The sequence below is a fragment of the Talaromyces amestolkiae genome, assembly GCF_001896365.1.
Source record: "Talaromyces amestolkiae strain CIB chromosome Unknown scaffold1.1, whole genome shotgun sequence".
Classification (NCBI taxonomy): domain Eukaryota; kingdom Fungi; phylum Ascomycota; class Eurotiomycetes; order Eurotiales; family Trichocomaceae; genus Talaromyces; species Talaromyces amestolkiae.
In genome coordinates, this window is record NW_024468037.1 from 192,791 (window position 1) to 220,193 (window position 27,403).

At 46.9% G+C, this 27,403-nt stretch overlaps 9 protein-coding genes across 9 annotated transcripts; 7 read left to right on the top strand and 2 right to left on the bottom strand.

Annotated features, from left to right (window-relative positions):
• Positions 1 to 1,841: 1,841 nt before the first annotated feature.
• Positions 1,842 to 5,450, top strand: BHQ10_000062 (uncharacterized protein; the record flags this gene model as incomplete). Its single annotated transcript, XM_040878759.1, has 6 exons — positions 1,842 to 2,490; positions 2,538 to 3,448; positions 3,497 to 3,556; positions 3,603 to 4,956; positions 5,004 to 5,258; positions 5,311 to 5,450. The coding sequence occupies 6 exons, from the start codon at positions 1,842 to 1,844 to the stop codon at positions 5,448 to 5,450; spliced, it is 3,369 nt and encodes a 1,122-aa protein (XP_040728567.1).
• Positions 5,451 to 7,388: 1,938 nt separating this feature from the next.
• On the top strand, positions 7,389 to 9,437 carry BHQ10_000063 (uncharacterized protein; the record flags this gene model as incomplete). Its single annotated transcript, XM_040878870.1, has 1 exon — positions 7,389 to 9,437. The coding sequence occupies one exon, from the start codon at positions 7,389 to 7,391 to the stop codon at positions 9,435 to 9,437; it is 2,049 nt and encodes a 682-aa protein (XP_040728568.1).
• A 4,085-nt stretch (positions 9,438 to 13,522) lies between these two features.
• Positions 13,523 to 16,554, top strand: BHQ10_000064 (uncharacterized protein; the record flags this gene model as incomplete). Its single annotated transcript, XM_040878981.1, has 5 exons — positions 13,523 to 13,583; positions 13,857 to 14,376; positions 14,441 to 14,619; positions 14,672 to 15,731; positions 15,786 to 16,554. The coding sequence occupies 5 exons, from the start codon at positions 13,523 to 13,525 to the stop codon at positions 16,552 to 16,554; spliced, it is 2,589 nt and encodes an 862-aa protein (XP_040728569.1).
• Positions 16,555 to 17,070: 516 nt separating this feature from the next.
• Positions 17,071 to 17,406, top strand: BHQ10_000065 (uncharacterized protein; the record flags this gene model as incomplete). Its single annotated transcript, XM_040879092.1, has 1 exon — positions 17,071 to 17,406. One exon carries the CDS (start codon positions 17,071 to 17,073, stop codon positions 17,404 to 17,406), a length of 336 nt encoding a protein of 111 aa, XP_040728570.1.
• Positions 17,407 to 18,328: 922 nt separating this feature from the next.
• Positions 18,329 to 18,841, top strand: BHQ10_000066 (uncharacterized protein; the record flags this gene model as incomplete). The annotated part of the gene is made up of 3 exons (XM_040879203.1): positions 18,329 to 18,437; positions 18,518 to 18,613; positions 18,675 to 18,841. 3 exons carry the CDS (start codon positions 18,329 to 18,331, stop codon positions 18,839 to 18,841), a joined length of 372 nt encoding a protein of 123 aa, XP_040728571.1.
• Positions 18,842 to 19,042: 201 nt separating this feature from the next.
• On the bottom strand, positions 19,043 to 21,253 carry BHQ10_000067 (uncharacterized protein; the record flags this gene model as incomplete). The annotated part of the gene is made up of 1 exon (XM_040879314.1): positions 19,043 to 21,253. One exon carries the CDS (start codon positions 21,251 to 21,253, stop codon positions 19,043 to 19,045), a length of 2,211 nt encoding a protein of 736 aa, XP_040728572.1.
• Positions 21,254 to 21,441: 188 nt separating this feature from the next.
• Positions 21,442 to 22,419, top strand: BHQ10_000068 (uncharacterized protein; the record flags this gene model as incomplete). Its single annotated transcript, XM_040879425.1, has 1 exon — positions 21,442 to 22,419. One exon carries the CDS (start codon positions 21,442 to 21,444, stop codon positions 22,417 to 22,419), a length of 978 nt encoding a protein of 325 aa, XP_040728573.1.
• Positions 22,420 to 23,676: 1,257 nt separating this feature from the next.
• BHQ10_000069 (uncharacterized protein) lies at positions 23,677 to 24,282 on the top strand (the record flags this gene model as incomplete). Its single annotated transcript, XM_040879536.1, has 2 exons — positions 23,677 to 24,142; positions 24,197 to 24,282. 2 exons carry the CDS (start codon positions 23,677 to 23,679, stop codon positions 24,280 to 24,282), a joined length of 552 nt encoding a protein of 183 aa, XP_040728574.1.
• Positions 24,283 to 25,167: 885 nt separating this feature from the next.
• BHQ10_000070 (uncharacterized protein) lies at positions 25,168 to 26,710 on the bottom strand (the record flags this gene model as incomplete). Its single annotated transcript, XM_040879647.1, has 4 exons — positions 25,168 to 25,791; positions 25,844 to 26,131; positions 26,185 to 26,495; positions 26,566 to 26,710. The coding sequence occupies 4 exons, from the start codon at positions 26,708 to 26,710 to the stop codon at positions 25,168 to 25,170; spliced, it is 1,368 nt and encodes a 455-aa protein (XP_040728575.1).
• Positions 26,711 to 27,403: the final 693 nt, after the last annotated feature.

A 27,403-nucleotide genomic window follows, 5' to 3' on the forward strand; every position in this document is an offset into this window, starting at 1 on the left:
AGACCAACCAACACTGGTTCAACCTCCGTGAGTGGATAAGCATGGCAAGCTCGACGTTGAACTTTTGATATTCGATGTACTTACATAGTATTTGATGTGTAACGTCTGGGCAGACCGGATTATGCAGCGGGCCTTGCCACGACCCAATTGCCTTGGCGCTGGTTCCCCTATTCTCCATCCCCATGTACATCATGTACGAAATTGTCGAAATATCAGACCCTCAATTCTAAGCGATGTCATTCACCAATAGGTGAGTAATCTGGCAAGATCTGCATCGAATCTCCCGATCATCGTACTATGTAGACAGGCTCCATTCGGAAATGTACTCCGCATATCATTACCACTAAGTAGATCAAAGAATCCTTCTCGTACATTGTGCTCTACTATGTATAATCTCTGCCAAGTGAAGAGTTCCATCATCTATCCGAGACGACTTGCACCTTGCAAGGTAAGCGAAGAGACCTGACGAATCACTTGCGACTGCTACATAGTAGCACACCCAAACAGGGCTAAGGTGAATCATCACTCTAGCCACAACGAGAGCAGTTCGTCTTGAGTCAGTGCACTTACCGCAAACGGCAGCTGGTGTCGCTCCTGATTGGTGGCTGTGATAGACGATCCTTGCCGGAAGCGGCGTGGAGCTGTTATCGCTATCTTTGAAACACGTACCATACCCGTATCTACTCCGCCGCTGAGCTGTCTTCCAGTGTAAATGTGCGTATTATGGTACCGACTTACGAATGCTACACGTAACTTGGTAAAATGGCACGCATCAAGCCTCGTTCTAGCCTGGTCCAAAAGCAACTGACTCGTAAGAGTTACGCTGTTTACTGCCTGAGCAAGTATTACCGTGAATACTGAAATAGTTGCATTTGAAAGTAGGGATGGTCTATGTACACAGTAGACATCTGTGTATGCGACGTTTCTCCACTCGGGCCTCAGAAAGCTGCCGTGTACGTATCGTATTACGATAACAGATCGAGGCAATTAATTGGCCTGCTAAGTATTTTATTTTCAGTCATCAAAGATGATAGTCAATAGTCAGTTGATCATATCGCGGATCATAGTTATCAGTACGTAGAGCGTAACAAGCGTAAAATGAGAAGCAATGCTGAACAGAAATCAACAAGGGTCGAGGCTTACAGAGGAACGTGAAGAGGAAAAAGGGGAAGAGTTCCTGCATGCGCGGGCGGCGCTATGAACCCCTGTGGATTACCTACGCTGTACTACATAGTATGTAACTGAGTCTAGTGGCTCGGKTTTCTCTTACGGACGGCAAGAGCCAGCCAGCGATACCACACCACCGCCTCCTCGGTCAAGGCCGTTACTTTTCAAGTCTCAAGTTTCATTCTTCTACCACCCCGGAGTTATTATACCTGCTCGTCATACCACCGTTCGTCGTTATTATTACTATCTGGAACAGATTACCGGAGAGACCGACAACAGAATACTGGTTCGTCATGACTTTTCCTGTCTTTCTTTTGTCCCAAATTTCCCCCCGCAACAACTCTTTCCGGCCCACCCCCCTCCCGCCGAATGTCTCTCTTTTCGCTTTATCAAGCAAACAGTGAAGGATCGATTCGTTGATGACAGCTTGCCGTGGACACGTTCATGGGAAGATTCGACTCCTGATCGCCAATTGAATCTACATCACAATCATCGCATACACCATACCAGTGGTTCTATACTGAGCATCGCTATTCTCATACTGACCCACACTCAGCTCCATAAAACACAGATTGTTACACTCGATCGCTTCGGAGGTTGCCAGCAACCTCCAGCTTCTGTCCGGCTGACAAGCAAATGATCGCACGCCGGCGATATCACCTCCCGCCGGAAAAATGCCTCTAGCGACCAACACCCCAGTGGAATCGTCCGGCCCGCTCGCCGACTTCTTTTGGATTGCTGGTGTGGACGGCAAGGAAATTGAAGACACTTACTGGAAACTACGCAATGATTATATGTCCAACAGAGAAAGTACACCGGGCCCGGCCGTATCTGACACCATTGAGGAAGACACCGAACTGGAAGAAGATGCCAGCACCACTACGAACAATGTCGGCGGTGGTGTGAAGAGGAATTCGTATAATCGACTGTCGAGGCTATCCAACGATGCCCGTATGTCCATTCGATCAGTGGACTCCAGGGTCTCCGGTACGAACAGCAATCGAAGCAGTATGACTATTCGCGCGACACCGACAGTGACTCTTGAGAATTCCGAAACAAGCCTGGGCGACTTTGATTTCGACAAGGCTCTACTCAAGTTTGCTTCAGAGAGAGAATCTTTCTTGTCCGATTTGAGTCTGAGTGCTGGCGCTATCACGCCTAACGTCAAACCGCCCAAACCTCGCCCCAAAGTGCAAAAGATTGTTTCGGAGGACAGGCCGGTGTCTTCGAATCCCTTGAAATCAGGCATTGGCAGTGTGCGCCGACACATGTCTTTCAGAGATATGAATAGCATGAGAAGACAGCCGTCGGTTGCACGACAGGGTAAGTGTAACACCTGAAAAAGTTGTCGAAGCTGCTAACTGTACCAGCATCTGTCCGTACATCCCGACGATTGAGCAACTACAACTCCGTGATACCCGTTCCTCAGCCGATAGATACCTCTCCGGCAATGCACCCTCTGAAACGAAGATTCGAGCCGGTGCTTTTGGACAGATATCCACAAAAAGGAATGCCGGATGAGCATGCGCAGCGCGGCACGTTTCCCGACTTTGTGCCGATGTTTGCGTTTCCCAACGATATCAACATTGTTTCCTCGGATCAGAAACCAAGGTCGACATGGCATGGCTTTGTAATGACGGGAGGCGACGGCAGCAAGTTACACGGCGTGTGCGTTATTTTGTGGATTCCGCTGGGTCAAAAAGCAGCAGAGGCGCTCGAAGAGTGCTGCGAGGAATGGCGAAAAGATAACATGACCGATGAGGAACGAGAATTGGCAGCTAGTCTGGGCGGTCGGTTGGCTGTTGAACGGGCTAAACTATCCACGTTGTTAGCTCAGCTTCCCGGTGTACCTTCTGGATCCCCAGAACGCGAGAAACTCGAAGATGACATCAGTGCGGTTGAGGAGAAGATTGGATTAATGACAGATCTGCTTCGACCGGTGCGACACGGCGCAGCATCCAAGATCGAGGGCCTTACCGACGATACAGGTTTCTGGATTCCTCGAGCTTATGGTATTCTGGGCAAGAATGCATCCATGACTACCTTCTGGAAAGAGTGGCTCAAAGCTGTGTCTGTTCCTAGAACCAATGGAGGCGTATTGAGAGTCCCGGCCAGCTCGCCTACTGTCGGTATCTGGCAACCACTGGAACGATACGTCATGAATCTTTGCACCGAGGCTTTTAGTCCGATATCTTCCAAAACCCAAGTCGAGCTGTCGGTAAGAGAGTTGCGGCTGTTTGCCAGGAAAGAAGCGCCAAATGAGCTCCCGGGCTCTCGCAATGTAGGTTCAACCTCACCCTTATCGAAAATATTTGACTCATCAAAGCAGACCGATTTGTACGCCCTATTCCGTTCCTTGTCGATATCTAATATTATTGTTCTTTTCGAGGTAAGTTTCCGTGCCGCCATTAAACAAATCAGCGCTAATTGAGTAGTACGCCTTATCGGAATCCCGCATCATCTTTCTGTCATCTCATACATCTATGCTATATTTGGCGACACGAGCTCTGATTGATCTTTTATTTCCCTTCACATGGTCCGGAGTTTTAATTCCAGTGTTACCAGCTCGTCTTATCCAAGCATTAGAGGCGCCATGTCCATATATTGTAGGGATCGAGAGACGGTACGAGAAGGTGGAACTGCCCTCTGAAGATTTTGTTTTGGTGGATCTTGATGCCGACAAGATCGAAAGCGACGTCCAACCCACACCACTACCGCGTCATCAACGGAAGAAACTTTTGTCCCTCCTCCAACTGGCTGCACCACATCATAGCAGATACGGCGTCCAGCCTGGCCCTCCGTCTTATGCTATCGAGGCTTATCCTTTTGACTCTTTCCCTACCGAAAACTCATCCATCTTTACTCCACGAGCACAGTCTACGCAACTGGCTCGTTATGTCAGCCTCAACTCAACGTCTTTTGGAAACGAATATAGCCCAACACCTGCGCCCTCACCGATATACAACGTCTTTTTGCACGCTCGAGATGAACATCCCAGCTCACGGGGCTTATCAAGAGGCAACAACGAACGTCCAACCACGAGTTCCACCTCAAAAACGGGATCCCCACCATCACCCAGGACCAGCTCGCCAACTTCGGGATTCTTCCCTCCGCCCATACCAGGAACTCCCGTATCTCGCAATGACTCGGGTATGGCATTACAGGCTTCGTTGAGAGAGAAAAGATCTGGTCACTTTGATTCGTCCTCTCGTAGAAGCTCATCTTTTGGCACAGAAAGGAGAGGCGTACCGCGGCGCCCAAGTGCACCATTCTTGGGCCATGCTTCGAATCTGTCGGTGACAACGCTGAATACTGACTACGGGGCTGGATCGACATATGCGCCCTCGGTTTATGCCACCTCTACGATTGCTGCGTCTACTATTGTCCCACAAGCTATTGCTCAGCCTGTATTTAACACAGATAGCACATGCTGGATCGAGGGCCATTGTCTGCAGGTCCAACCACGTGACGATAAGGCCATTTGTTCAATTTGCGACGAACGAGCAGATGAGAAAATGTACAAATGTACTGGATGCAAAACACACGTTCATGGCAGATGCACACCATTGATCTGCTTGGTGTGTCCTGCTGCGTTCCATCCGGAGCAAATTCGCGCGGCGTTTGTACGTTGTTTCGCCAGCTTGTTATATACATACAAGAAATATCTTCAGCCAGCTACGAAAGAGCAAAAGAAGTCTGGCTTGACATACCATTTCAATATGGATGCTTTCCTTCGAAGCCTGCCACACGAGCATGCGGAGTATATGACAGGTCTTCAGCAAACACAAGGTTTGTCCCTGCATTTTATTTTCTATGACAGCGCTGACTAGTCTTAGGTTTCAATGAGTTCATCAGCGAGCGCGAGAGGGTCCAACCGAATGTCAAGGACTCAAAGGTTACGCTATTCGACGAGATTATTCTCTCGAAACGTAATCGTGGTCGGACCTCTATTTTCTCTGGACGCATGACTACCGATTTTCTCTCCAACACGTCGGACCATTTGTGGAGATCAGCGGCTGCAACTTCTTTTCCTCCCACCAGTCGGGTCCAGAACGGTATATCAGAGGATTATTCAGAAGTCATCAAGCGAGGTGAGTTCAGATACTGTGATGTGTTCAGCAGTCTTTGCTAATTCTTCTATAGCCCCCGCGAAGCTTGATCACTCTTTCATGAAAGAACCGCGCATGGTTCAAGGAGTTCCGCGGGTCTCCAAGACTGCCAACAACGCTCGCCGAAAGCCATTACCGAAACTGATGAATGGTCTTTCCATTTCTCCGCCTTAGTGTTCCTACATGGTCTTGTGACACGGGGCAGTATGAGGTGACACCCCCATTGGGCAAGCGGACTGTATCTCAAACAGCATAGCATTTGTTTTATCATGTAGCTGCAGCGTCTCGTCTCGTCACGCAAGCCCGTTACTGCGCAATGCGGCCAATTTTCCGCCGATCACAGTTCTGTCCGGAGTATACTCGGCGTCGACATACTGTGATAGTACATACACCATCCACGTATACATATGGTACACATAGACTATACATTTCTGCAAATTAGAGCCTGCTCTAGCTTTGACAGAGTTAGACAGCTGTACAGACATTTCATTGGACTCGACAACAACATATATGATGAACTCGCCTGACGAGCCACGAATTCTTTTGATCGACGCCGTCTCTCATAGACAGCCTCGGTTTTTATCTTGTTTTTCAAAAGGCATACAAATACCCAGCAAGTCGATACCATGGTGATTATATGACACAAACAGTGGTCTTTACGGCTGCTGTTAGGTCCCCAATTGCTTTTGTGAGATGATACATATATCGTTTTATTTTGTGTGTTGACTTGATTATCACTTTTCTTCTCTTGTCTTATATATCTCTTTGACAAAAAGGAAAATGCGGGAGTTATTACAGGTTGTGTTATCAAAATCATTCATCGGGCTGTCCATATGATTTGTGTTGAAATGAATGCGACCACATTTTTTGGAGAGAATTATGATAATATAAATATCTCACATACATGCCCTTATATAGTATATGTATGCTAAAATGAAACTATACTCAGCCAGGCAACTCCTTGATATTAAGATTCTGGGGCTGTGATTGGCGGAATAAATAAGCCCGATTGGTGGGTATGGAAAGAGGAGCGTCCGGAGGAAACCCGGGGAAAGCCAAAAGCAACTTTTTTAGTACAATCCACCAAACCTGCAACACACACACACACACGACTCCACGAGACACCGTGTCTGAGTTTTATCTAACCTGCATGACCTCCTATTTTGGACAGACTACTACTATCTGGCAAGTTCGACTGGGCCTCCCCGACACTGAAAAGAACATCCCTGACCGTTCCTTCCTCTTTGGATCTGTTGTATCGGCAGTTGTGGGCTGATATTACCGCATCTGAAACCTGCCATTCCGGATAAATTCAGAGAATTCATCCATGTCCGGCACATAGCGACTCTTGCAGTTCAGAAACATACAGCATAAACGGTTGTTCAAGTCTTTTGCTTTCGACCAGTCAGCCATCAACCGCTCCCCGTCGGTATCAATTTTCCATCTCCTCAGCAATTGCCGACTGTGCATCTTACAGCCAGAGCTTCTCTCTCCCTCTCTCTGCCTGTGTTTTACTACTTCGCTTTCATTGCCCAGTAGGAGATTTGAACATAATATATCCGGCGTTCGGAATATTCACCGAGGAAATATTGCGGGCAAGTCGCCTCTAGTGCTACCTAGGATACCCACTCTAAAAGAGATCCAGCCAAGCATATCTAATATATTTCCGTCTCCAGGAAAGCTACGAACTTTGCTTATTCAACACTTCTCCGTCTCATGGTCAATGTGGAATGGACTATTTATTTTGATAATTTATTCCATAAGGTGCATTGTTACATGGGGTGGTGGCTGTGTTAGGGCATCCGAAGGACTGTGGTTTGGTAACATTAATAAAACACAGTACTACTCTACGGACACTACCGAATTCATCCGCTGTTTGCACTTGTTTTGGGCTGGATGTATGGATAAATTCGGGTTGTTGTCTGTCATTCTATCACAACCAATATCGATCTGATTCTATTGCGTCTATCTATTGCGTCTATCTCTTGGGCTGAGGTCAACATCGACGACATATTGCTTTCATCTATCAGTCAACAATGGTCCAGTCGAGGGCTGCTCAATACGACTAGTGGTTGATGTTATAAGCCCATAACGATTGGGAAGAAAAGAACAATGGCATCTGTTGCTTCCGTTACCCTCACAGAAGAAGTCCCAACGACTCCGACTGCTGGGATTACCGTGACAGGCAGCCATGAACCAACCCCAACTGCGTCGCCTCCAACCAAGCGAACGGTAGTCATAGTATATGGTCTCGGCCAAGAGAAGATTCTTCAAGTTGTTGCTGAAGTGCTAGGAAAGGCTTGGACTACTGTCACCGCCCTTTCAAAGGTTGTCCTAGGCAGCGATGCCGTGGTCGTGGGCATTCTGAACAGAGATTTTGAGAGTACAGCACCGGAGACAGGAGTAGATGATTTTTCGAAACTGTTGATTGTCAATACGTATTGCATCGATGATGGGTCTTTTCCTGACGACAGGCTTTCGGAAGGGTGTCATTATGAATTTATCTACTCGCAAACCCCTTTCTTTCGCAGGGATTTGACGCGTTTTCTATCGCTAATTTTGGGACAGCGACGTCCCCATGAAGATTTGGCTATCAAGCGTCGAACAAATCTCATATCTACTACATTTCCTGACGTGCGTGCGGCACTATCGAATCTTGATATTCTGTCTGTCGGCTCTGATGCTATCGAGCTTCGTGTTGATCTTCTAGAGGAACCACTATCCGATGGAAGCCGTAACTCAATCCCCAGTCTCAAGTATGTCGGGCAACAAGTGATGCTCCTACGACAACACACAGAGCTACCCATCATCTTCACTACTCGATGCGTGCATGAGAACGGGAAATTTCCCATGGAGGATCCGGAGTTGTTTCATAGATATCTGCGTCGCGCAATACAGTGGGGGATTGAATATATAGACGTTGAGTTGTGGCTTCCAGAAGAGATTCGCAAAGATCTGTGTGATCATCGAGGTAACAGTATCATCATGTCGGCATTCCATGATTTTTCGGGGACATGGAAATGGACATCTCCCGAAGCGCAGCAAGTGTTCAAGGAAGGTGCTCGGTACGCGGATATTGTCAAGATGATTGCGATGGTTAATACGATTGAGGAGAATTATGAATTAGAATATTTCCGGTCGACGATCAAGGCTAATTACTCATATCCATTACTGTCGGCCGTCAACATGGGTCCGCAGGGTCAGCTGTCGCGAGCTTTGAATACTGTCTTTTCGCCCATCACGCATCCTCTCTTGCCCATCATCGCTGCGCCTGGTCAGTTGACTGCGGCCGAGATCAATCGGGCATTGCATATCATGGGTCAACTTCCTAAACGTGATATGTACGCTATTGGCTCSTTCCGGTCTACATCACAATCAATGTTTATGGAAAAATGCTTCAACGAGTTGGGTTTACCGCACAATTTCAGCTGCATCGATCGCGGTCCACGAGGCTCAATCGAATCGGTCATTATGCAACCCAACTTTGGCGGCGCATACGTCAACCCACCTCTCTCCAGTTCTGCTCCATACATACCAACCAAAAGCGACGCAGCACGCGCTATAGGTCTGATCGACACCATCACCGTCAACGGCTCAGACGGACAACACAAATTCATCGGCGAAAACGCAACATGGAAAGGGATCCGCGCAACACTGACGAGAGACTACATCCCATCCGCATACCGCGGTCGAGCAGTGATTGTTTTATCTAGTTCCGAAAGCGACGCCGCAGCAGCCATTTTTGCGCTTCGAAGTCTCGACGTCGGAACTATCTATACCGTCGGCTTCAAGGCCTCGGGCCCATTAGCCGCTGGTCTTGAGCCGTTTACATCCATCCAATCTGTGAAACTGGTCGAGCAACCTTTCGTCATTGTCTCGGCCCTACCGCCCGAGAAATCCTTGCTGGTACAGCCTTTACTCCGCCACTACCGAAGCAACGGCCACGCTTCACCACCATCTACACGTGGCAAAGTGTTTTTAGATCTAACGAGTGGTCAACGCAAAGGTGATCCGTTGGGCGTAGCGACCAGCGCTGGATGGACGGCGTATGGGATTGATGATGTCAATGTCTGGACGACCGTAGAGACGATGCGGTTACTGGTAGGACAGAATGTGCCGTTTGACTTTGTCCGGATGGCGTCGGGGCATGGGCTGTATTGATTAGTATACAAGAATAGGTCTATAGGATTGAATGAATGATGATATCTTTTCCCATCTGCTGAAGAGAATGTGTCCTCCGAAAGAACGGAAAAGGAGCTTATCTTTATTGGACCCCGCATCCCCAGCTTTCTCCCGCACGTGTTCTTTTTATTGCGGAGCGTGACTCTATTTGATATGGCATAGAATACACACCATATACATTATTCTATATAGTCGGCTTGATGTGTAAGCATCAGCGCACGGAAGAGATGCAGGCGCCAGTGTTGAGGGTGAAGTGGGTTAGGAGGGACGTCTTGCCTGACTTTGAAAGTAATGAGACGAAAGACAGATTTGGGTCGGAGATTCAACCTCTGATCTTCTGCGAACGGCTTTCCGAATGCATATCGAAGGAGGTTGTCCGATACAAGACAGTGTTTTGAAAAGCTGTAAGAAGTGGTCACAGATCGATTCCCAATGTGTAGATCTGGTAAATTTGTAGATCCATAGCCGTGAAAGAGTGGTCGTGGAGTCGTTACTACAATAGGTAGGCGCGTCAGGTGGACAGCCGAGCCCTAATATCTGACTATCATCCTTTCAGGTACGCTTCAGAAATCAAGGGTGGTATGTCTCGTGGTGAGCTGGATCGTGTCAAACACCCTAATGAAATGGTACAAATTACTGCTTCAACGCCATCAGAGAGATACCAGAAATGTGGCTGCACGAATATCCCTAGGGGTGAGCGTGTAGCAAACCAGTTGGGACAAACAAACATACATGTAAATGCGACATTATTGACTTGACATTTATAAAGAAGATCATGCAGTGTATAGGATATACTGCTTATCATAACCATACTCAAGTGATCTAAAACAAACATGCCAAATTCCTCTGGAAGGACAGCCATACAGACAACCGGCTAAACGAATAATGATAGTCCCAAACGGTAGGCGGATCTCTTCCTATAAAACTCAGGAACTTTGGAGTCGGCTGATTGCGTTATCATCTTTTCCTCTAAATATCAATGAGGGACATCTGATTCGCATGGTAGTAGTATCAGTCTCCTTCGTCGATCTGCCCTACCCGGCTTGGACAATCATTGAGTGATAGTTAATCCTAGTTACTTCTCGTACTGGTAGTATGCTTAAATTGTCAAATTTCTACCTTGCCGAATCCAGACAGCGCTGCTTTTTCGAGCCTCTCATGCTCTTCCTGTATGAGGACTAATCTGTCAGTCGGACAACGGCCGGCTGCAAATTGATGTAAACAATAATTGAAATCTGCATCAAAGTGACCTCGAATTTTAGTCAGGGTGGCTCATTCTGAGGCTTTCGATCAATGGCCATGGGTACATAAGTATGGGCCATTCGATCGTGGTGTAGTGCTTGGACTACTCCGTGGAAAGATGAAATCGTCAACTGTCACGTAAAATATCTTCCACACTGGCTTGGGCACAGCGAATCGAACTGCCATCTGCACCCTAATCTTCATTCAGCATCTCTAGCCGTCGCTTGCATCTGCCAGTTGGGTCTACACGTATGTAAATCAGATCAGCGTTTCAAGGGCTGTTCGATGTTTATAAGATCCCGATACGATTGTCGTTCAAGGTTTTTAAAGTACCTTGCGGGCTTCAGGTTGATCCGATACAAATTTACAAAGTATCAGACTGAGACATTTCATCTCCTGCGTGGGGCATAATCGGATCAGATAAGTTTCCTGACCAGCGGCTCACTTTTACCTTTTGCCAGACTTGGGTCGGTCGACACTAAACTCGGTCTTGAGTGGGACAATTCGAGTTCTAGACGGGGTTTCGAAAGACTCTTCGTACGAATGAATCAACATCAAACAGGCCCCTACAGGCCGCGTCATGACGAGGCTCGCCAAGTCGGTAATTCACAAGGCGAAATCATAGACCCCCCGCCTAGCAAAAGTGGCGCGAGACAAGACTTGTAGCATGCCGGTAGTACTTAATAATTTAATATACATAAGACCAGACCTGAAGAATGGTCCAAAGCCCTGTAATTTCCTCGAGTAATTGGATTTTGTGCATCCTTGTAGAGACGGCGCAATCAACTAATACTTGGCACTGACGCGTAGCCGGGACTAGTGATTGTAATAACTCACAGGCCTTTGAGCAGTCGCTTTTCGAATGGTACACCTGTACTTGGAGGCCGGTGTATGCACAAATGTACGTCTGGAAATATTCGTTGTCTCACTAACCCTGTGAGTACCAAATACGTGTGGAGGTTCCTCACTAAAGCCTCGCTTAGAGCACCGTACCTCATGACCTTCGTCGCGCGTCCACTTTGCAGTCCACCATTGAATTAATTAGACTTTTGATGCGGACGCTGGCACAGATCATTGGGCGGCCAATGTATACCGCCCAAAATACGGAGACAAGGATCATGGGTGCAGAGTTGCAGTGCATGTCAAGAGGCTAGGACCGATAGGACACGGAGATAGAGATTCTCGGTATTCCTATCTAAAATACGGTTGTTTGTTTTTTTATTGAGTTCGTTGTATACTAGTAAGTTCTTCAGTAAAACATAGAATAGACAATGTGTGCTGTTTTCGCCGCATTATCAGCAAAAGATCCGGAGGCCGAGCTTCCCAAATTACCTTTATCGTCGGATACAAATCAACTAGATTGCACGTTGCGATCAACGTGGTTTTGTCGGACGATCGAAACCCGCTTTTGCTCCGGCATTGGCTCCTTGGCAAATTCGACACGGAATAAGCATGATTTGCTGGCCTTCTCTCAAGGCGCAAGGTAAGCCAATTTTTGCGATTCTGTTTTGAAATGTGGACTCCGGATAACTCTATTGCCGAAATTCGAAGGTTCCTAGAAACACTCGATATGGAGTCGTCAGACATTGGGTGGTCCTGTTTATATATCTCCTGTCTTAAAGCAAATAGATAGGAGAGATTCCTGACTAATCCGTGATTGATTGCAGAATTTCAAGGATGGTCGCATATGCAGCGTCGGTACTTGATCGATCCGTAATCGTATTCGCTTTCCGTTCTGCCTGGGCTGTGTATATGAAGCGTCTCCACCGGCGGATGGATGGGACGATCCATTATCGATGTGCGAACGGCTTGACTTCGTAGTTCTGCTAAAAGGTTAAATAATCCTGGCACGTAGCATTGAAAGAAAGAAAGTCTTCGGCTCAGTCCTGACATGTGCTTTTTTTTACCGATCATGCAGGGCGACCATTCTATACACCACATGGTCTAGCAGCAGCGTAACTTGGCTGAGGGATAGCAGGCAAAAACCTCCGCATGAAGGATCAGGGGTAAGGGTCAGTCCAGAGGATCTTCGGGTGCAATCAAGCAATTGGCTGCCACTGGGGCCCAATGCCAAGTTCCCTGTCGAGTCCACTCAGATGCAGACAAAGCTAACATGAGCAGTGGCCGCATTCAGATTTTAGTTTGGTCAACGGTCAGAAAGACAAAAAGAAAGAGAGAAGGACGCACTCCAGACTGTTTTCCCCGCATTCGCCAGCCAGAGTGGTTCCGAGCAACGCTAGCCTCCTTTTAGGAAATATCCCGGGGATGGTGCAGAACTCTTACCCGCTTCCCCCGTCAACCTCACAAAAACAAAAAAAACCTCATCTCCCTTCTTCTCTGCGCTGCGTCCCCTCTCGATCTATAACATGACTCAAGTGATCCTTGCGACAACAGCGCTGTTACTTAGTCCGCAGTCTACTCCGCTAAGTCTTCCGATACTCTATATATACGAAATGGCTATGGAGAACCCGATCGCCGCGAGCAACTAATGCTTTCACTTTTTCCAAGTCGGTTTTCACTTCAGAGCTCGCCATCAAAGGATGATATCGACCTCTTAAACCACAATTTTAGGCGTATACTAGGCGCCAATATCGACTTCGGACTCTACAGAAATTTATCCGCGTCCAAAATTACCATCATCTAAAGCCGACTGCATGGAATCCCCTTGATTTGATTGGACGAATTTGATGCAAAATTCGGTCTTTCCTTTCTGATATCAGCTTCCCTACGTGCCACAGTGTGGCGATGTCAACATCACTTAGACTACGAGTTTCTCCATAAGTTCTCGGCCATTGATACTATCACCTATGTCTACTGCAATCATGTCACGTCCTCAGGTTAGCATCGATCGACTCACCCCTCGGCGGGTCATGGCCGAGCCACGTGAGTCCATGAATTGTAAATCATGTCGGAAAAGAAAGGTACGTCTTGAGTCTGAAGTAAGACGCGGCATAGACTGTAAAGAGGAGACTGATCGGGTTTCTACAGATCAAATGCAATCGCGTGCGCCCGAGCTGCGAGGCATGTAAGGTCTTTCAGTGTCCTTGTATATATGGTACGTACTACTCAATTCTATATTAGTCCTCAGGTCTTCAGTTCCATTAGACGTTATACACCAACTCGGATGAAGTTCTCGCTGACGATATCTTCTAAAAGACGCCGTCCCCAAGAAAAGAGGCCCAAAAACAGATGTTCTTGAAGCGCTTTTAAAACGGGTAGATGGTCTCGAGAGACGATTACAGGAAGAAGGCAGCACCGTCAGCCCTACTAGCGAGAATCCACCATCTACTACCAAGCGCAAGGGAAAGGGGTCTTCGGCTGGGCGGTCAAATTCTGCAGATGAAACCGGCTCTTCGATCCAAAGCTCTCTATCAATCGCGGAGCAAGAAGACCCGAATCAAATGTCTTTTGCAGATCGGCGCGGCTCGATGCTCTTGACATCTACTTATAACGGTTTTAGTGATCATCCAATCAATAGTTTTCGACATGGACAGCAGACGAATACCACGAATCGCCAAGATAACGCGTTTCTTTCCGACACTATCTTAGATACATATTTTACTCGGCTTCATGGAAAACCGTTCTATATATTGGAGGAGTCTTCAACGCGCCAAAGGCATCACATGGGACAGTTACCGGGGCCTTTGATGATGGCGATATATGCTATAACTATTAGGTATATTCCTCACGTCTGTCACTAATGAAATCGAAGATTCCAAATCTGACCGCTTGTTCTTTAGATATGCCCAATCTGCGGAAGGGCAAGAAGGCTCAACACGAATCGGACTCGAATATGCGCTCAAAGCACGACAGGAGATCGATATTGACAATCCTACTATTGAAGGACTTCAAACACTTTTATTACTATCCATGGTCTTCTTTGCCTACGGGTTGGGCAAGAAGACATACATGACAATATGTATGATACCTGAAAATAAGTCAAACGAACAGCTGACTGATCGGTTACTTAGCGAGTTGCTCTGCCATGATTCTCGCGCTTGATCTATATAGAGAGCCTTCACCCAAACTCAATCTCTCTCATACCGAAAAAGAAACGAGACGAAGGTTATTCTGGGCATGTTACATGATGGATCGGTTTGTGGCATGTGGTTCGAGACGTCCATGTCTGATCTCAAATGATTCAGTTCTATTGCGTCTACCATCATGGTCATCATCTACATCATCTCATGCACTTCCTGTTGAAGGAGAATTATTCAACAACTCGGGTATCAACATCCAACTTTCGGCCGATCCCCGCAGACGAGGACAACCAGCGATTGTCCTTCTTATTGACATCATACGAATATTAGGAATAACAAATCGGTATCTGGCCACAGGAGGAGTCAAAGGCGATTCTCACTTCCCTTGGCACTCGATGTCAAACCTATCCAAAATTCGCCAGGAGCTCGATTTGTGGGGAGCCGGTGTACAGGATATATTCATATCGGTGGAATCGCTGTTTACACACCCGGAAAGCACGACATTATTTCTGAGCAAACTTATATACCACCTCATCCACTGCTTGATATACCGTCCGTTTTTACCACTCGACTTGGCAGAGCTCCGAGGGACAGGACAACACCAGTCATGGCAAATTGAGGCGACCAACCTGTGCTTCTTGCACTCGAATGCTATAGTTGAGCTTGTTGAGTTTGGACGAAACTCTTCACTAGTCGAATGGCCCGCCTTTATCAGTCATTGTGTATGCACTGCCGGGACGGTCCATGTCCATGGTGTACATTATAAGGGACTGGAAGGGGAGGTCTTTTCATCCAGCGCCGATTTTCTTGCCAAGGAGATGCAACAGATGTCCTGGCTACGACATTGCTGGGCCGGTGTCCAACATCAACGAGAATTGTTACAGACAGTCTATACCTGTCACGCCGAACTTGTCAGAAATTTAGCCAACAGCACGATGCGATTTTCACCAGTGTTCCACTTGGAGGACTTTTTTGACCGTTATATGGGAATATCCGTGGATAGTTCTCATGTAAGACTCGTCGATGAGGTTACTGACACCAGTAACGATAAGTAAATGTTTTCCTTCATCTGCTTGACGGTCTCGCAACTAATCCTGGCTATTAGCATGTCTGTGCCGTTGGCCATTGACAGCCATTCACTTTATAACACACAAGCGATGTCCACACCGTCATTAAACAGCTCACAAAACTTCCAAAATCAGCAATTCTCTCGTATGAGCGGCACCGCTTCCCACCAACCACAATTCCAACAACATACAGAACTGCCAGGTTCACAGTTCGATACTTCATCACAATCTCAGCAATTGCAACCCGCGTTGTACCCATATAATCTCAACGATTCTTCGCCGTCGTACTCGATTACACAACAAGATCAACATCAGCAGCAGCCACACTCACAACAATCGCAGCAACAACAAATGCCACGTGTACTCCCGTCGTTCTCCCCAACACTAGGACTCTCCCCATCCGCATTCATCTCTGAATCTCTAAACACCGTAACAGCTCCTACTCCACCTTCAAACTTCCACTACGCCACATTCCCATTCGACACACCTCATACAGCACAGGCCCGAACCCCATACACAAACGGATATGCCGCACAGACACCAAGCGGGCAATCGCAAGCAAGCGACTCTCATGCCACTATGAGCGAAAGTGGTCCGCCTTCCGAAAAGGATCCATTCCTTAGTCTATTGGAGCAATTGGCTGAGAATGAGCATTTGGAAGGTGATGGGCCGAGTGAGCTTGATTTCTTGTTAGGCGGTATCCATGCTCCCAACCCTGCTGAGAGTATTGCTCCAGGGGCAGAGGGTGATGGGATGATCGTTGCTGGCGGAGAAGTACCAGAATCTGTCAATAACGAGAGGTCGTAAAGCTTGGACTTGACCAATACAGCTACTTTTATTTACCTAAAAGTAAGTTTCATGTATATTTGAATCTGAAGATCTATTCTTTGCATGCATAATTTTAAAATAATAAATTTGTATCTGTCTCGTAAATAGGTAGCTTTAAGCTTTAAGCTCTTTCTAGAACTTTCATGCCATGCATGTCTTGGCATGTGATATCGTCCGTTAAATCAACCTCAAACTCCATCTTCAGTGACAATCATACATACTCCTCAATTCAATTAGTTTTGCAAGGCTGTCCGAAATAAAATTTCTATGCGTCTATCATCCACGTCATCCCTCGCAATCTTTGCAGCTTTTTTTCTTCCTCTTACAGCTACAAGTTGCTCTGTCCGTAACACCCTCGACGTAACGTGTCCAACCGAAAACTACGAAGACCATTATATGTTCGCCAACTACCTCCGTCAAACGACCAAGTCGTTGCGCCCATCCTCTACACTCCGATCTCTCTCATCGATCTCATCGTCACCGTCCGCTCCCAACATGACTTCCTCCGCAACCACAAACCTGTCCAATAAATCACAACAAGAACAACAACCAAAGTCGGAGAACAACGAGAACAAAATCCCCCCGCTCGCGCTCCCATCCACATCCGATTCGACCAATCAAAAACTAGACGTCAACGGAGAAGGCACAACCGTATCGCTAGACCATCTGGGCCCCATCGTGGTGAATCAAGATGGCACAATGAGTCGGATATCAAATTGGGACAAGATGACGGAGATTGAACAGAAGAACACAATGAGGATTATTGGGAAGAGGAATAAGCAGCGATTGGAGGCGCTGAAGGCTGCTGGTGTTGGGGCTGAGGAGTCTTGATATCTCTATGTCCTCTCGTTACGTGGGCGCTTGAGATTTACATGGAGTGTTTCAGGCGTTAGGGAGTTGTGAGACGTGCAAACTTGAAATAAAATTTTCAAATTCAATGACTTTCCATTACAACATGACAATCTTGTGAATTCCAAAGGCAAAACGACGAGTCACGATAAACGGCGTGGCACGTTTAAGAGAAATGTGTCTGCAAGCACCCTTAGCCTTTGCCTTCCTTCTCATAGCCCATTGTTCCTCACCGCAAAGAAACAATCGTTATCATCAAAGTAAAGATAATGATACATCTCTGAGGATACATGGTGTGAGTCCTCGGCATTCGGCGCTGGCTTCAGATCGTCGGCCAGCTCATGGGCCTCGTCATCCTCGATCACGGTCTCCTCAATTTGTGCCGGTTCATCTAGTTGTCAAGTGGTTAAAAGAGTATGTAGGGCCGCTTGGACGATAGCATTGAGAAATGCATGCATTACCTTGTTTCGAAGCTGTAACAGGATGCTCGTTGTGAGTGTTTCTGCTAGTCATTGTAGAGTTCAGAGTTTGGCTTTCTCAGTCTCGAATATTAATCTGAGAGAAGTTTCTCGGGGCGTCTCATTGTATTGGATATCGAGTCGACTCAATTGGCCACCCCAGAAGAAATGAGGAAAGTCACATGAAACATTACCCCGGAGGCGGGGAGATAGGATACGGGCGTAACGTTGCGTAACGTTACCAAAAATCACAAGTAAACTATGGAAAAAGATACGTAAGAGCGTTACAATACAGCCCGCGGGACCGGTAACATGACGACATAGATTATACAAACAATACACAAATCAAACCCCGCTTCTTTTCTCTCCAATCCTTTCTCCAAACAACAACCCTTCTCACAAGACCCTCTATCCAACAAGCTATCATAAACACACATACACACACAATGCCCGACCACGAACCAGAGCCCAAGCGCTTCGAGCCCAAAAATCCAGTTCAGCTCGATCCTCCCAAAGATGACCCGATCACAATTGACGAATTGTCGAAATGCGACGGTATGCTCAGACCTATATCTACAAGATCACCTTCATACCTCCAGAAGATACTTACTCATTGTTTGTCTGTATGAATTCAGGAACCAACCCAAGTCGCCCCACCTACGTCGCCATCAAAGGAACCGTCTTTGACGTGAGCAAAAACGCCGCATATGCGCCTGGTGGACAATACCACGGTAAACACATACCCTCACAATATCTATCATACGGGCTTTTTGCTGATATATCGGTGTACAGTCTTCGCTGGCAAAGACCCCTCTCGCGCATTGGCTTCATCATCATTGAAAGTGGAGGATTGCCGTCCGGAGTGGGAGGATTTGGATGACAAGGAGAAGACGGTTTTGGATGAGTGGTTTACTTTTTTCAGTAAGAGGTATAATATTGTTGGAAAGGTTGTGTCATAGATGGTCTGGTCTCGCAAATTATCAAATTACTGGTGAGGGTTGGCAGGATATGTCGCACCCTGAGTATCGAGTATTGAGCTACATGGTATGTCTAAACGGTCAAGGCTGTAAATAATAACCGATAGTAGATTTCAAAGGTTCAAAACGCCAATCGATACCATAATGCTTTTGTTCAATCATAACAGAATCTATTTACACCAATCAGGCTTTGCCTTTCCTTGATCTTCGTTGCTGACGTTTGCGAGCAATGATGCGGTTCCTCTTTGCAATCTTGTTCTTTTCATCATCGTCTTCATCATCGCCAGCATCTGCTTTTTTATCTTTGCCCTTGCCTCCCTTGTCTCCTTTGTCTCCTTTGTTCATTCCACGGCCTTCAGGTCTCTTCCTCTTCATTCCTCTCTTGTCATTGTCACCACCTTTTTCTGGTCCATCCTCCTTCTTAGTGCGTGCCCGCTCTTCAAACTCTTTCCGTCTCTTGACAACTTGAGCATTCTCAATCGCAAACTCAACGATCAGTCTTTTCTTCTTCTCCGCCTCTCCGTCATTGGACTTGGCTTGCACAACATGTCCATTCAGCCAGCGCAATCCCATCAATGCGTGTCGATGATTAAAGTACTCAACAAATCCATAACCACGACTACGTCCTCCACCAGTCTTCTCCTCAATCTTGCTGCCGTCGCGTCCTTCAAAGACAATCTTAGCTTGTTTGACGAGACCTTTACCCTTTTCACGACGACGTTTGTCATCGCCCTTCGTTTCTTCGGACTCACGAGCCAGCTCCTCTGCGGATATTGGTTGGCGACGTCCTTCCTTTGCGTCTTTGGCAAAGCCGACGATGGCTTCACGGGCAAGCGCTTTGAGGTCTTTGGAAGTCACTGATCGGGGAATGTTTCGGATGGATAATCGGGTCAAACTCAAGTGTAGCGTAGGATTGTTCTTAATCAAGTTTTGACGCTGCTTGAGACTGTCTTCTCGCATTTTGATTTCTGAAGGCGCCAATTTCTTATAGAGTGAAGAGGCAGTGTTGATAGTTCCTTCATTCAAGAGATAAAGTCGGCGCCTATCCATATCTCTCTCCGATCGACGAGACACACCTTCCTCCGTCAATTTATTGGCTTCGGTTTTTGATACGGCAAGAGTAACATTGAGAACACGGTCTTCCATGGTGTATTTTCCGGTCGGGTCGAGCATATCGTTCTGCAGCACAGATTGTCTGATGCTTGTAGAGTTCTTCTTGGTGTTTGCATCTTCCTTGCCAGCATCGACTTGTCGCGGAGCGCCTCGGAGGCATTCGATGGCGTCTTCGGCATTCCAGAAGCAGACAAACCCTGTTCCTCTTGGGCGCTCAGTCTCGTAGTCCACAACGATACGTGCATAGCGTAGCGGTCCAAACTGCTTGAAGTGCTCATATAATGTCTCGTCTGTGCTGGTGAAAGGTAGATTGCGAATGAAAATCGTAGAAGCATTGCGATCATCTTCTTCGTCTTCCTCGTCCTCATCCTCATCCTCATCCTCGTCATCAAAGTCTCCTTCCTCATCTTCCTCCTCATCCTCGTCTGCGGAGCCAACTTCAACAGATTCGTCTTCGTCGTTTTCGGCTTCAGTCTCCTTGTCATCTCCAACATCAACATCCATTGCATCTTTCACATCCTTCTTTTCCGCATTTTGTTGTGCCTCCTCCCAAACGCTCTTTTCTACCGCCCAATCAACGGCTAAAGTCCTTCCATCTACCTCCTTTCCATTCACAGCTTCCAAGGCTTTCTCGGCGTTCTTCCGACCACGCAACACAACGAATCCAAAACCAGCCTGAACATTGCCCTTTTTTGGCACAACGGCATGCTTGACCTTTCCGAAACTGCGAAACAGTGCAGCAAGTTGGTCGGATTCTTTGATTGTCCAGGGCAAATTTCGTACAATCAGCCTAGGAGGTGCCGTCTGTTCTCTTTGCTTGGTACGTTCCGCCTTGAGTCTCGTGGACTCTGCAGTAGGTACACTTCTGCCTCCCTTTTCGTCAATTTCACGCTTACGGGGTTGTGCGACTTCGACTCTGATTTTCCGACCTTCGAACTCGGCGTTATTGAACTCCTCCAAGGCACGTTGAGCATCTTCAATATCCGCAAAGGTCACGAAGCCATAGCCTTTCGATTGCTTGGTTTCTGGATCAATAACGACAGTTGCATGTTTGAGGACGTATGATTGGGAGAAGAATTCCGTCAACTTTTCGGTTGTCGCTGACGCTGGGAGAGATCGTACGAAAAGTTCTCTTCTCATTTGCGGCTTTGCTGGCAATTCGGTAGATTCGCCTTTCGTTTCATTTTTCTCATTCAGAACCTCTTCGACTATTTTAGCCTCGAAACTGCCATCCTCCGACAAACGGCGTCTTTTGTTGCTATCGTCGGCCATCTTGACCATAATTCTGGCTGTTGAATTGAGAAGACGAAAAATTAATTAGCGGCAGAAAATTGCCTATTTTTTCTGATAAGACGGGAAGCTACAATCCCGCAAGGCGGTGAGGAGCTACGAGCTATATCGCGTCACTGGTGATAGCGGTCCCCATCAATCTACAAGTTTATAAAGATTTGCTTTTTGTTATTAGCAAAATGGCAGATGCGTCCAAAATGGACGTTGACATGTCCGACAAGCCGGCTACACCTACACCTAAAGTACAGCAACCAATACCGCAAGCACTCCCAAATCGTGCTGCCCCTTCGGCAATTCTAGTATCGTCCCGCCAGAAAGGAAATCCTATATTGAACCATGTGAAGCTCGTACCGTGGGAATACGCCGATATACCTGCTGACTACGTCCTGGGTGCGACAACCTGTGCTCTATTCCTCTCCTTAAAGTACCATCGACTCCACCCCGAATATATCTACTCTCGCATACGACTCCTCGCCGGCAAATACAACTTACGAATCGTACTAGTTATGGTAGACATCCCGAATCACGAAGAGACACTGAAAGAACTGTCCAAAACATCTATAGTCAACAATGTGACCCTCATACTTTGCTGGTCAGCACCCGAAGCTGCGCATTACCTTGAACTTTTCAAGTCCTCCGAGAACGCTCAACCGACGGCCATTCGCTCGCAACAAGCCCAGTCATACCGAGAAAGCGTTATTGAATTTATAACAGCGCCGCGAAGCGTGAACAAGTCAGATGCGGCGAGTTTGATGTCTACGTTTGGCAGTCTGCAGGCAGCTGTCAATGCGCAACCAGAGCAGATCAGTGCTGTTCCTGGATGGGGAGAGAAGAAAGTGCGGCAATGGTCTAGTGCTGTCAGAGAGGATTTTAGGGTTGAATCTACGCGGAGGAAAGTGGCGCCGATTAGAGATTTAAGCACCGGTTATGTTGCGGACCCAAAACCAGTCGTGGAGGATTCAGAAGACGTTGATGTTATAGAAGGTGATGAGGATATAGAAGAGATGTTATTTGCTTCGGCTCGTAAGGCCCGCGAATTCCAGACCGAGCCGCAAGCGTCAAGCGAACCGCCGGCCAAAAAGAAAAGTCAACAAGAAGAAAGCATGAGTGAAGGGATCATGGATGCTCTGGCCAAATTACGCAAACAAGATGGCTGAGCTACCTCCAGCATTATACTTATGATCCTAAAATAGTGATTATATTGCTACTATGATCAAGTAGCATGCCCATGCTCACGACAACCGCTCAACCCATCAAGCGGCTTCGACTGCGCCCAAGAGAGCTGCTGCTCCCGCAAACTCGATCATTGATCTAGTGGCTATTTACTGAAACTGCCAACTGCTTCTAGTCCAATCAAAACGACAGTCAATATCAAATTAAGGACCAGTCAATTCGAGAGTCGTCACGGGATTCGCTCCAGAGAAGGCAAACAGACATAACTCATAACTAGTCTGCTGTGGATTCGGTTCAGACTTGCATAGGAAACTCATCGAGCATTCATGCACGGTCATACCCGGGTCTTAAAACATTCAGAACGTGAAGTGTGTCTCGCTTTTCTCGGACATGTCATATTGTGCATAATGGGGCCAAAATGGAGGAACTAGAGCACTCTTGAATAGGAACTCAATCTTGAGGCACATACGCACTACGTACGTAGCAAGCATGTATTTATGATTCAGTCTGTGGGGAACACTTCGTACTTTGGGGGGCCACCTTACCCTTTTTCTAAGGCTGCCCCGCAAAACCAATATGCAAAATACTACATAGGTATATTAGGGCTTCCGTCCTTCATTTCAACCTGAAATCCAACTTAAATCCCAGAACGAAAAGCTATATAATGTTAATTTATCAAGGACTGAATATTAACCAGGATCCCAAGTATCGATTTCTACTTATACGGTATTCATAGGTTTAGAGCAACTATCGTAAGGTGCAGGACACAAGACCCATATTCCTAGAAAGGAAACATGCCCCAATTTAGGAAGGTTGCATTTCCAGGGGCGATCGACATGGGTAAACATCTGAAATTGGCAACCAATATTCTCAGTGATTAATGACATTCAAGATTGAACAAATCAACTACATCTATGCAGTTGAAATCCGTTTCGATGAGAAACGTTTCGGTCTAAGAAGCTTACCTAAAACATTAAAATACGCAGTCCATAGGACAAGACATGATCAGCTCTATCGAGTCATTTCCCTAATTCGGGTATTGGGTTTTGATGATGCTGACTGCCTTTGGGCTTGCCTAGGGATTTGTTTTGCGGCCGAGTGCACATTTCGGGGTTCATTAGTTGCAATATAGAGAGGTATAAATGAATGCTACCTTCTCATCACAGTGAAAGTAATCGTTTCAATCATTCATGAGTATCATTTACGAGACTGAATATCTGTACCCAAGAATTCAGCGCAAAATGCATTCCTCAACCTCCCTCATGGCTTCATCAGCTCTGACCCTTCTCCTCGCCCTCCCAACACTCATCTCAGCCTCCTGCTCAATCCAAGGAGACGTTACAACAACCTTCTACGGCTACCCCGACAACTCCCCTCCCGGCGCAGACATCGCATACACCCAATGCGGCCGCTCCGCCGCCGGCGGCACAGGCACTTACGACGACCCGCTAACATTCGCATCTGCAGAAGGCGAATTCCAAATCTGCGACGTCATCTACGCACCTTACCTCAAGAAATATCTTCGGTTTGAGGATGAATGTGATCAGTGTACTTCTGACTGGAATAATGATGGGACCTGGCATATTGATGTGTGGACGGGGAGTAGTACGCAGGATGGAGGGCAGAATCAGATTGACTGCGAGGACAATTTGACGCCGGATTCGCAAAGTATTATTTTGAATCCGGATAGTGGTTTGGAGGTTGATAGTAAGTTCTTTTCGTTCGTCTCTATAAGGATTTGAGGTTAATTGTTTGCGTTAGCTGCTGTTCTTTATGATCCGAATAGTCAGACCTGCAACACTGGGGATACTTTTACTGGCTATGACGCCTCTCAGTACTGCTCTTGAGAAAGAGTCAAAAATATCTTCAAATGCATGTCTTTTGCTTGTGACTAATGGACCAGGGACGTCGATACCTGTCTTGATGTACGCTTTACGTCGTGGTTAGGGCTAAATACATGAGCTATATCATATCTTCATCCCTTTTCATCTTTCGAGTTTCAATCGATAATTGGAGAACATAAATTAACAGTCTACAACACAAGAGCATTCAGTTTCTAAAGAGATACATTAATCTGCCGAGAAACATTGAACTCTGAGAGAACCGTAGATAAATAGAAGTCAACCAAGTCTGTCATAGCTACCTAAAAGTACATACAGCAACTTCACCTTCAATAGTATTATCCTCGTTTGGCCATCACGTCTGCTCTGTCTGGCACGAATCTCGTCCTGTGCTTCGGAAAAGTGCTTGGTCATCAGCCAACTGAATAGTCAGAAAGGAACGTGGGGATTACTGGTGATAGATAGTCTTCGGAAAATCGGCGAGTCCATGTGGGGGATCCAGAGTCACATGTAAACTACATGTATCTACTGGTTGTCTAGGTTCGACTTTGATTCTTCTATGGTTGGCTGCTAGAGATAGTGACCGAGAACAGGGATACAAGCGGGCTTGTTTGGGCACGTGATGCCTAGACATACAACTCGTGATAATCTATGCAGAAAGGGAACCTAGAATCTACGCTTGTGTTGGCATATTTAGCTTAGGCTTACGCATTGACGTACTTGTTCTGTCAAACAACAATCTAACATAACTGAACATAACTGAACATAAGGGTATTGATTTCTTAAAAACAGCGCATTTTTGAATAGAAAGATATCAAATCAATCATCGACTCGCTGCATGCTCATACACCACACAAAGCAATATGTGCAATATCAAATGGGAATCACAGATCAATCGTGCGTCGGCTTGTCACAGCCGATTCTACCAAGGAGAGCTTTACGGTCACTGTCGCCTAGTATTCCGCCACCGCGTCGAGTTGGTGCTGGTGCATTCGCCCTCCGCCATGAGCCTTCGGAACCGGAGGCCTTCTCGGCGGCAGCACGGCTCAAGCTTTCGTTGTTCGGGCTGACTGATATATCGGCATTTTCGTCCTCGTCTTCCTCTTCGCCTTCATCCTCATCGTCACTTCGTGAGTCCTCGGCGCTGCCGGAACGAACTGCGTTGATGGCAACTCGTAGAATCATGCCGAACCAAAGTATTGAGAGTCCTTGAATGGCGAGCAGAAAAGAGAGGAAAATCCACTTGATGGTGAAGTTCATGCAGAACGGGCCTTCTTCGCTGAGGTATGGACCGAACATATATGCGAATCGGTTAGGATAGCCATTCGTGGTGTATAGTTGAGCCGTCTTGCCGTTGTAGCATCCGTACGACATCACTTCGGGGACGTTCTGGTAAATGGACCAGCAGAGCATGGGATAGAGAATGTGGCGGGKAACAAGCCATGTCAAAATCAGCGTGACAAACACGGCATTACACATTTTTTCGTAGCCGAAATATTTGAGGATTTTGGCTGCCTGTCAATACAGTCAGTTGGAGTACCATCATCTTATACACAGAATCACTCACGGGCAAAAGGAAATCCACAATATCCATCAACGACAAGACCACATTGGCAACGTTGTAAAAGCGGTAGATATAAGCAGCACTCAATAATGCGCTTGTCAGCACATGATGTGATAGCATATGGTAAAAATCTTTGCGACGCTCTTCGACATTGACGGTGAATATCTGCTGGATCCAAAAAGCCAGTTGTGTCAAGAGATACCACTTCATCTCTCCTGCCACCTCTTGCTTGGGCCAATCGGCCCAGATGGCCTTGAAGTCGCCCCAATAACGCGAGTTGCTCCAAAGATACTATCCAGATAACGTCAGTACCAGCGCCCATACAAACAGCGATCATTACATACCATTCCATAACTCCAATAAGTCAAGTCATAGCACACGAGCCACGCTTGTTCGGCAAACCGTACCGAGGCCTTCTTCTTCATGCCAGCATGTCTAGCCAACGGTGTGAATATCCAATCCAAGCAAATACCACGCACAGCGGTGAATGCAAAAACTGCACTTATAACAAAGTATACATCGTCCAATCCTTGTTTATATTTTCCGGACTCGGGGTGGTAGTAGGACATCTGGAAAAAAGGCGCTGTAAAGGATTGAACGGAGGGGTAGAGGTTGTGAGCGGCGAGCAGCGTTGAAAGTGTAGTTAATGAGATGCCTATTTTTCATCCAAGTCATTTTGTCAGATGTCTTCGTCTTCATTGTGATTGACATCGTTGTCGACATACCAATCTGGTTCTGTACAACCCACTCCCGAAAAGTGGCATCTTTGTTCTGAAACGACCGCGGCTGCGGCGACGGCGACGACACACAGGCATTGAGGTTCTCCAGCCTGTCCGGCGGCGAATGTGAGCGCGATGAACTCTTAGCCATGACGAATTGCGACTGCTAGTGCAGTCTGGTCATGAAAGTCGAAGTATGGAGCAGAGTTAAGTGTTGTTGTTAAAAGTAAGGTTGAGAATGTGCTCGGGTGCGGAGTATTCGCAGTGCCAGTGGTGTGTCCTATCTCAAAGTGTGGGTCAGGAACGGTCCCAAACGCAGCAGCATGCCAATCACAATCCGCTGATTATGAGTCTGTGAGCCTGGGCTGGACCGTAGTTGGGATATTTTATTTCAGCAGAGAGAGTGTTTGTGTATACACAATCAGAAAAAGTGACAGAGCTGAAGGCAGTCGGGATAACGGAGTTGTGAGTACTATGGAAGTACTTGGTAGAGTGGGTATGCGTCGCAACTCCCTCGCAAGAGAGTCAAGACAAAACACTTGGAATCCCAACAGAAGGAAAGCGCCCCTCTCTTCTGCTTGTCGCTCACCGCCTTCTTCTTTCCTTCTTCACCTACGTACGTAACCACTACATAGTATATTATACACTTACAGATGAAAAGAGTACGCACTTGACAGCTCTAGCATAAGCCTAGGCTGATTGATGCACATTTCCTAATCAAGTCCCTACGAGGTTCCAAATCAGCAAATCACGGCCGCAGAAGCCCTCACGATGTCTCGTCTCAAACGGGATGAGAAGAGCGGTGCAGTGATTGCACGGGGGTGCACAGCCATGATCGACCGCC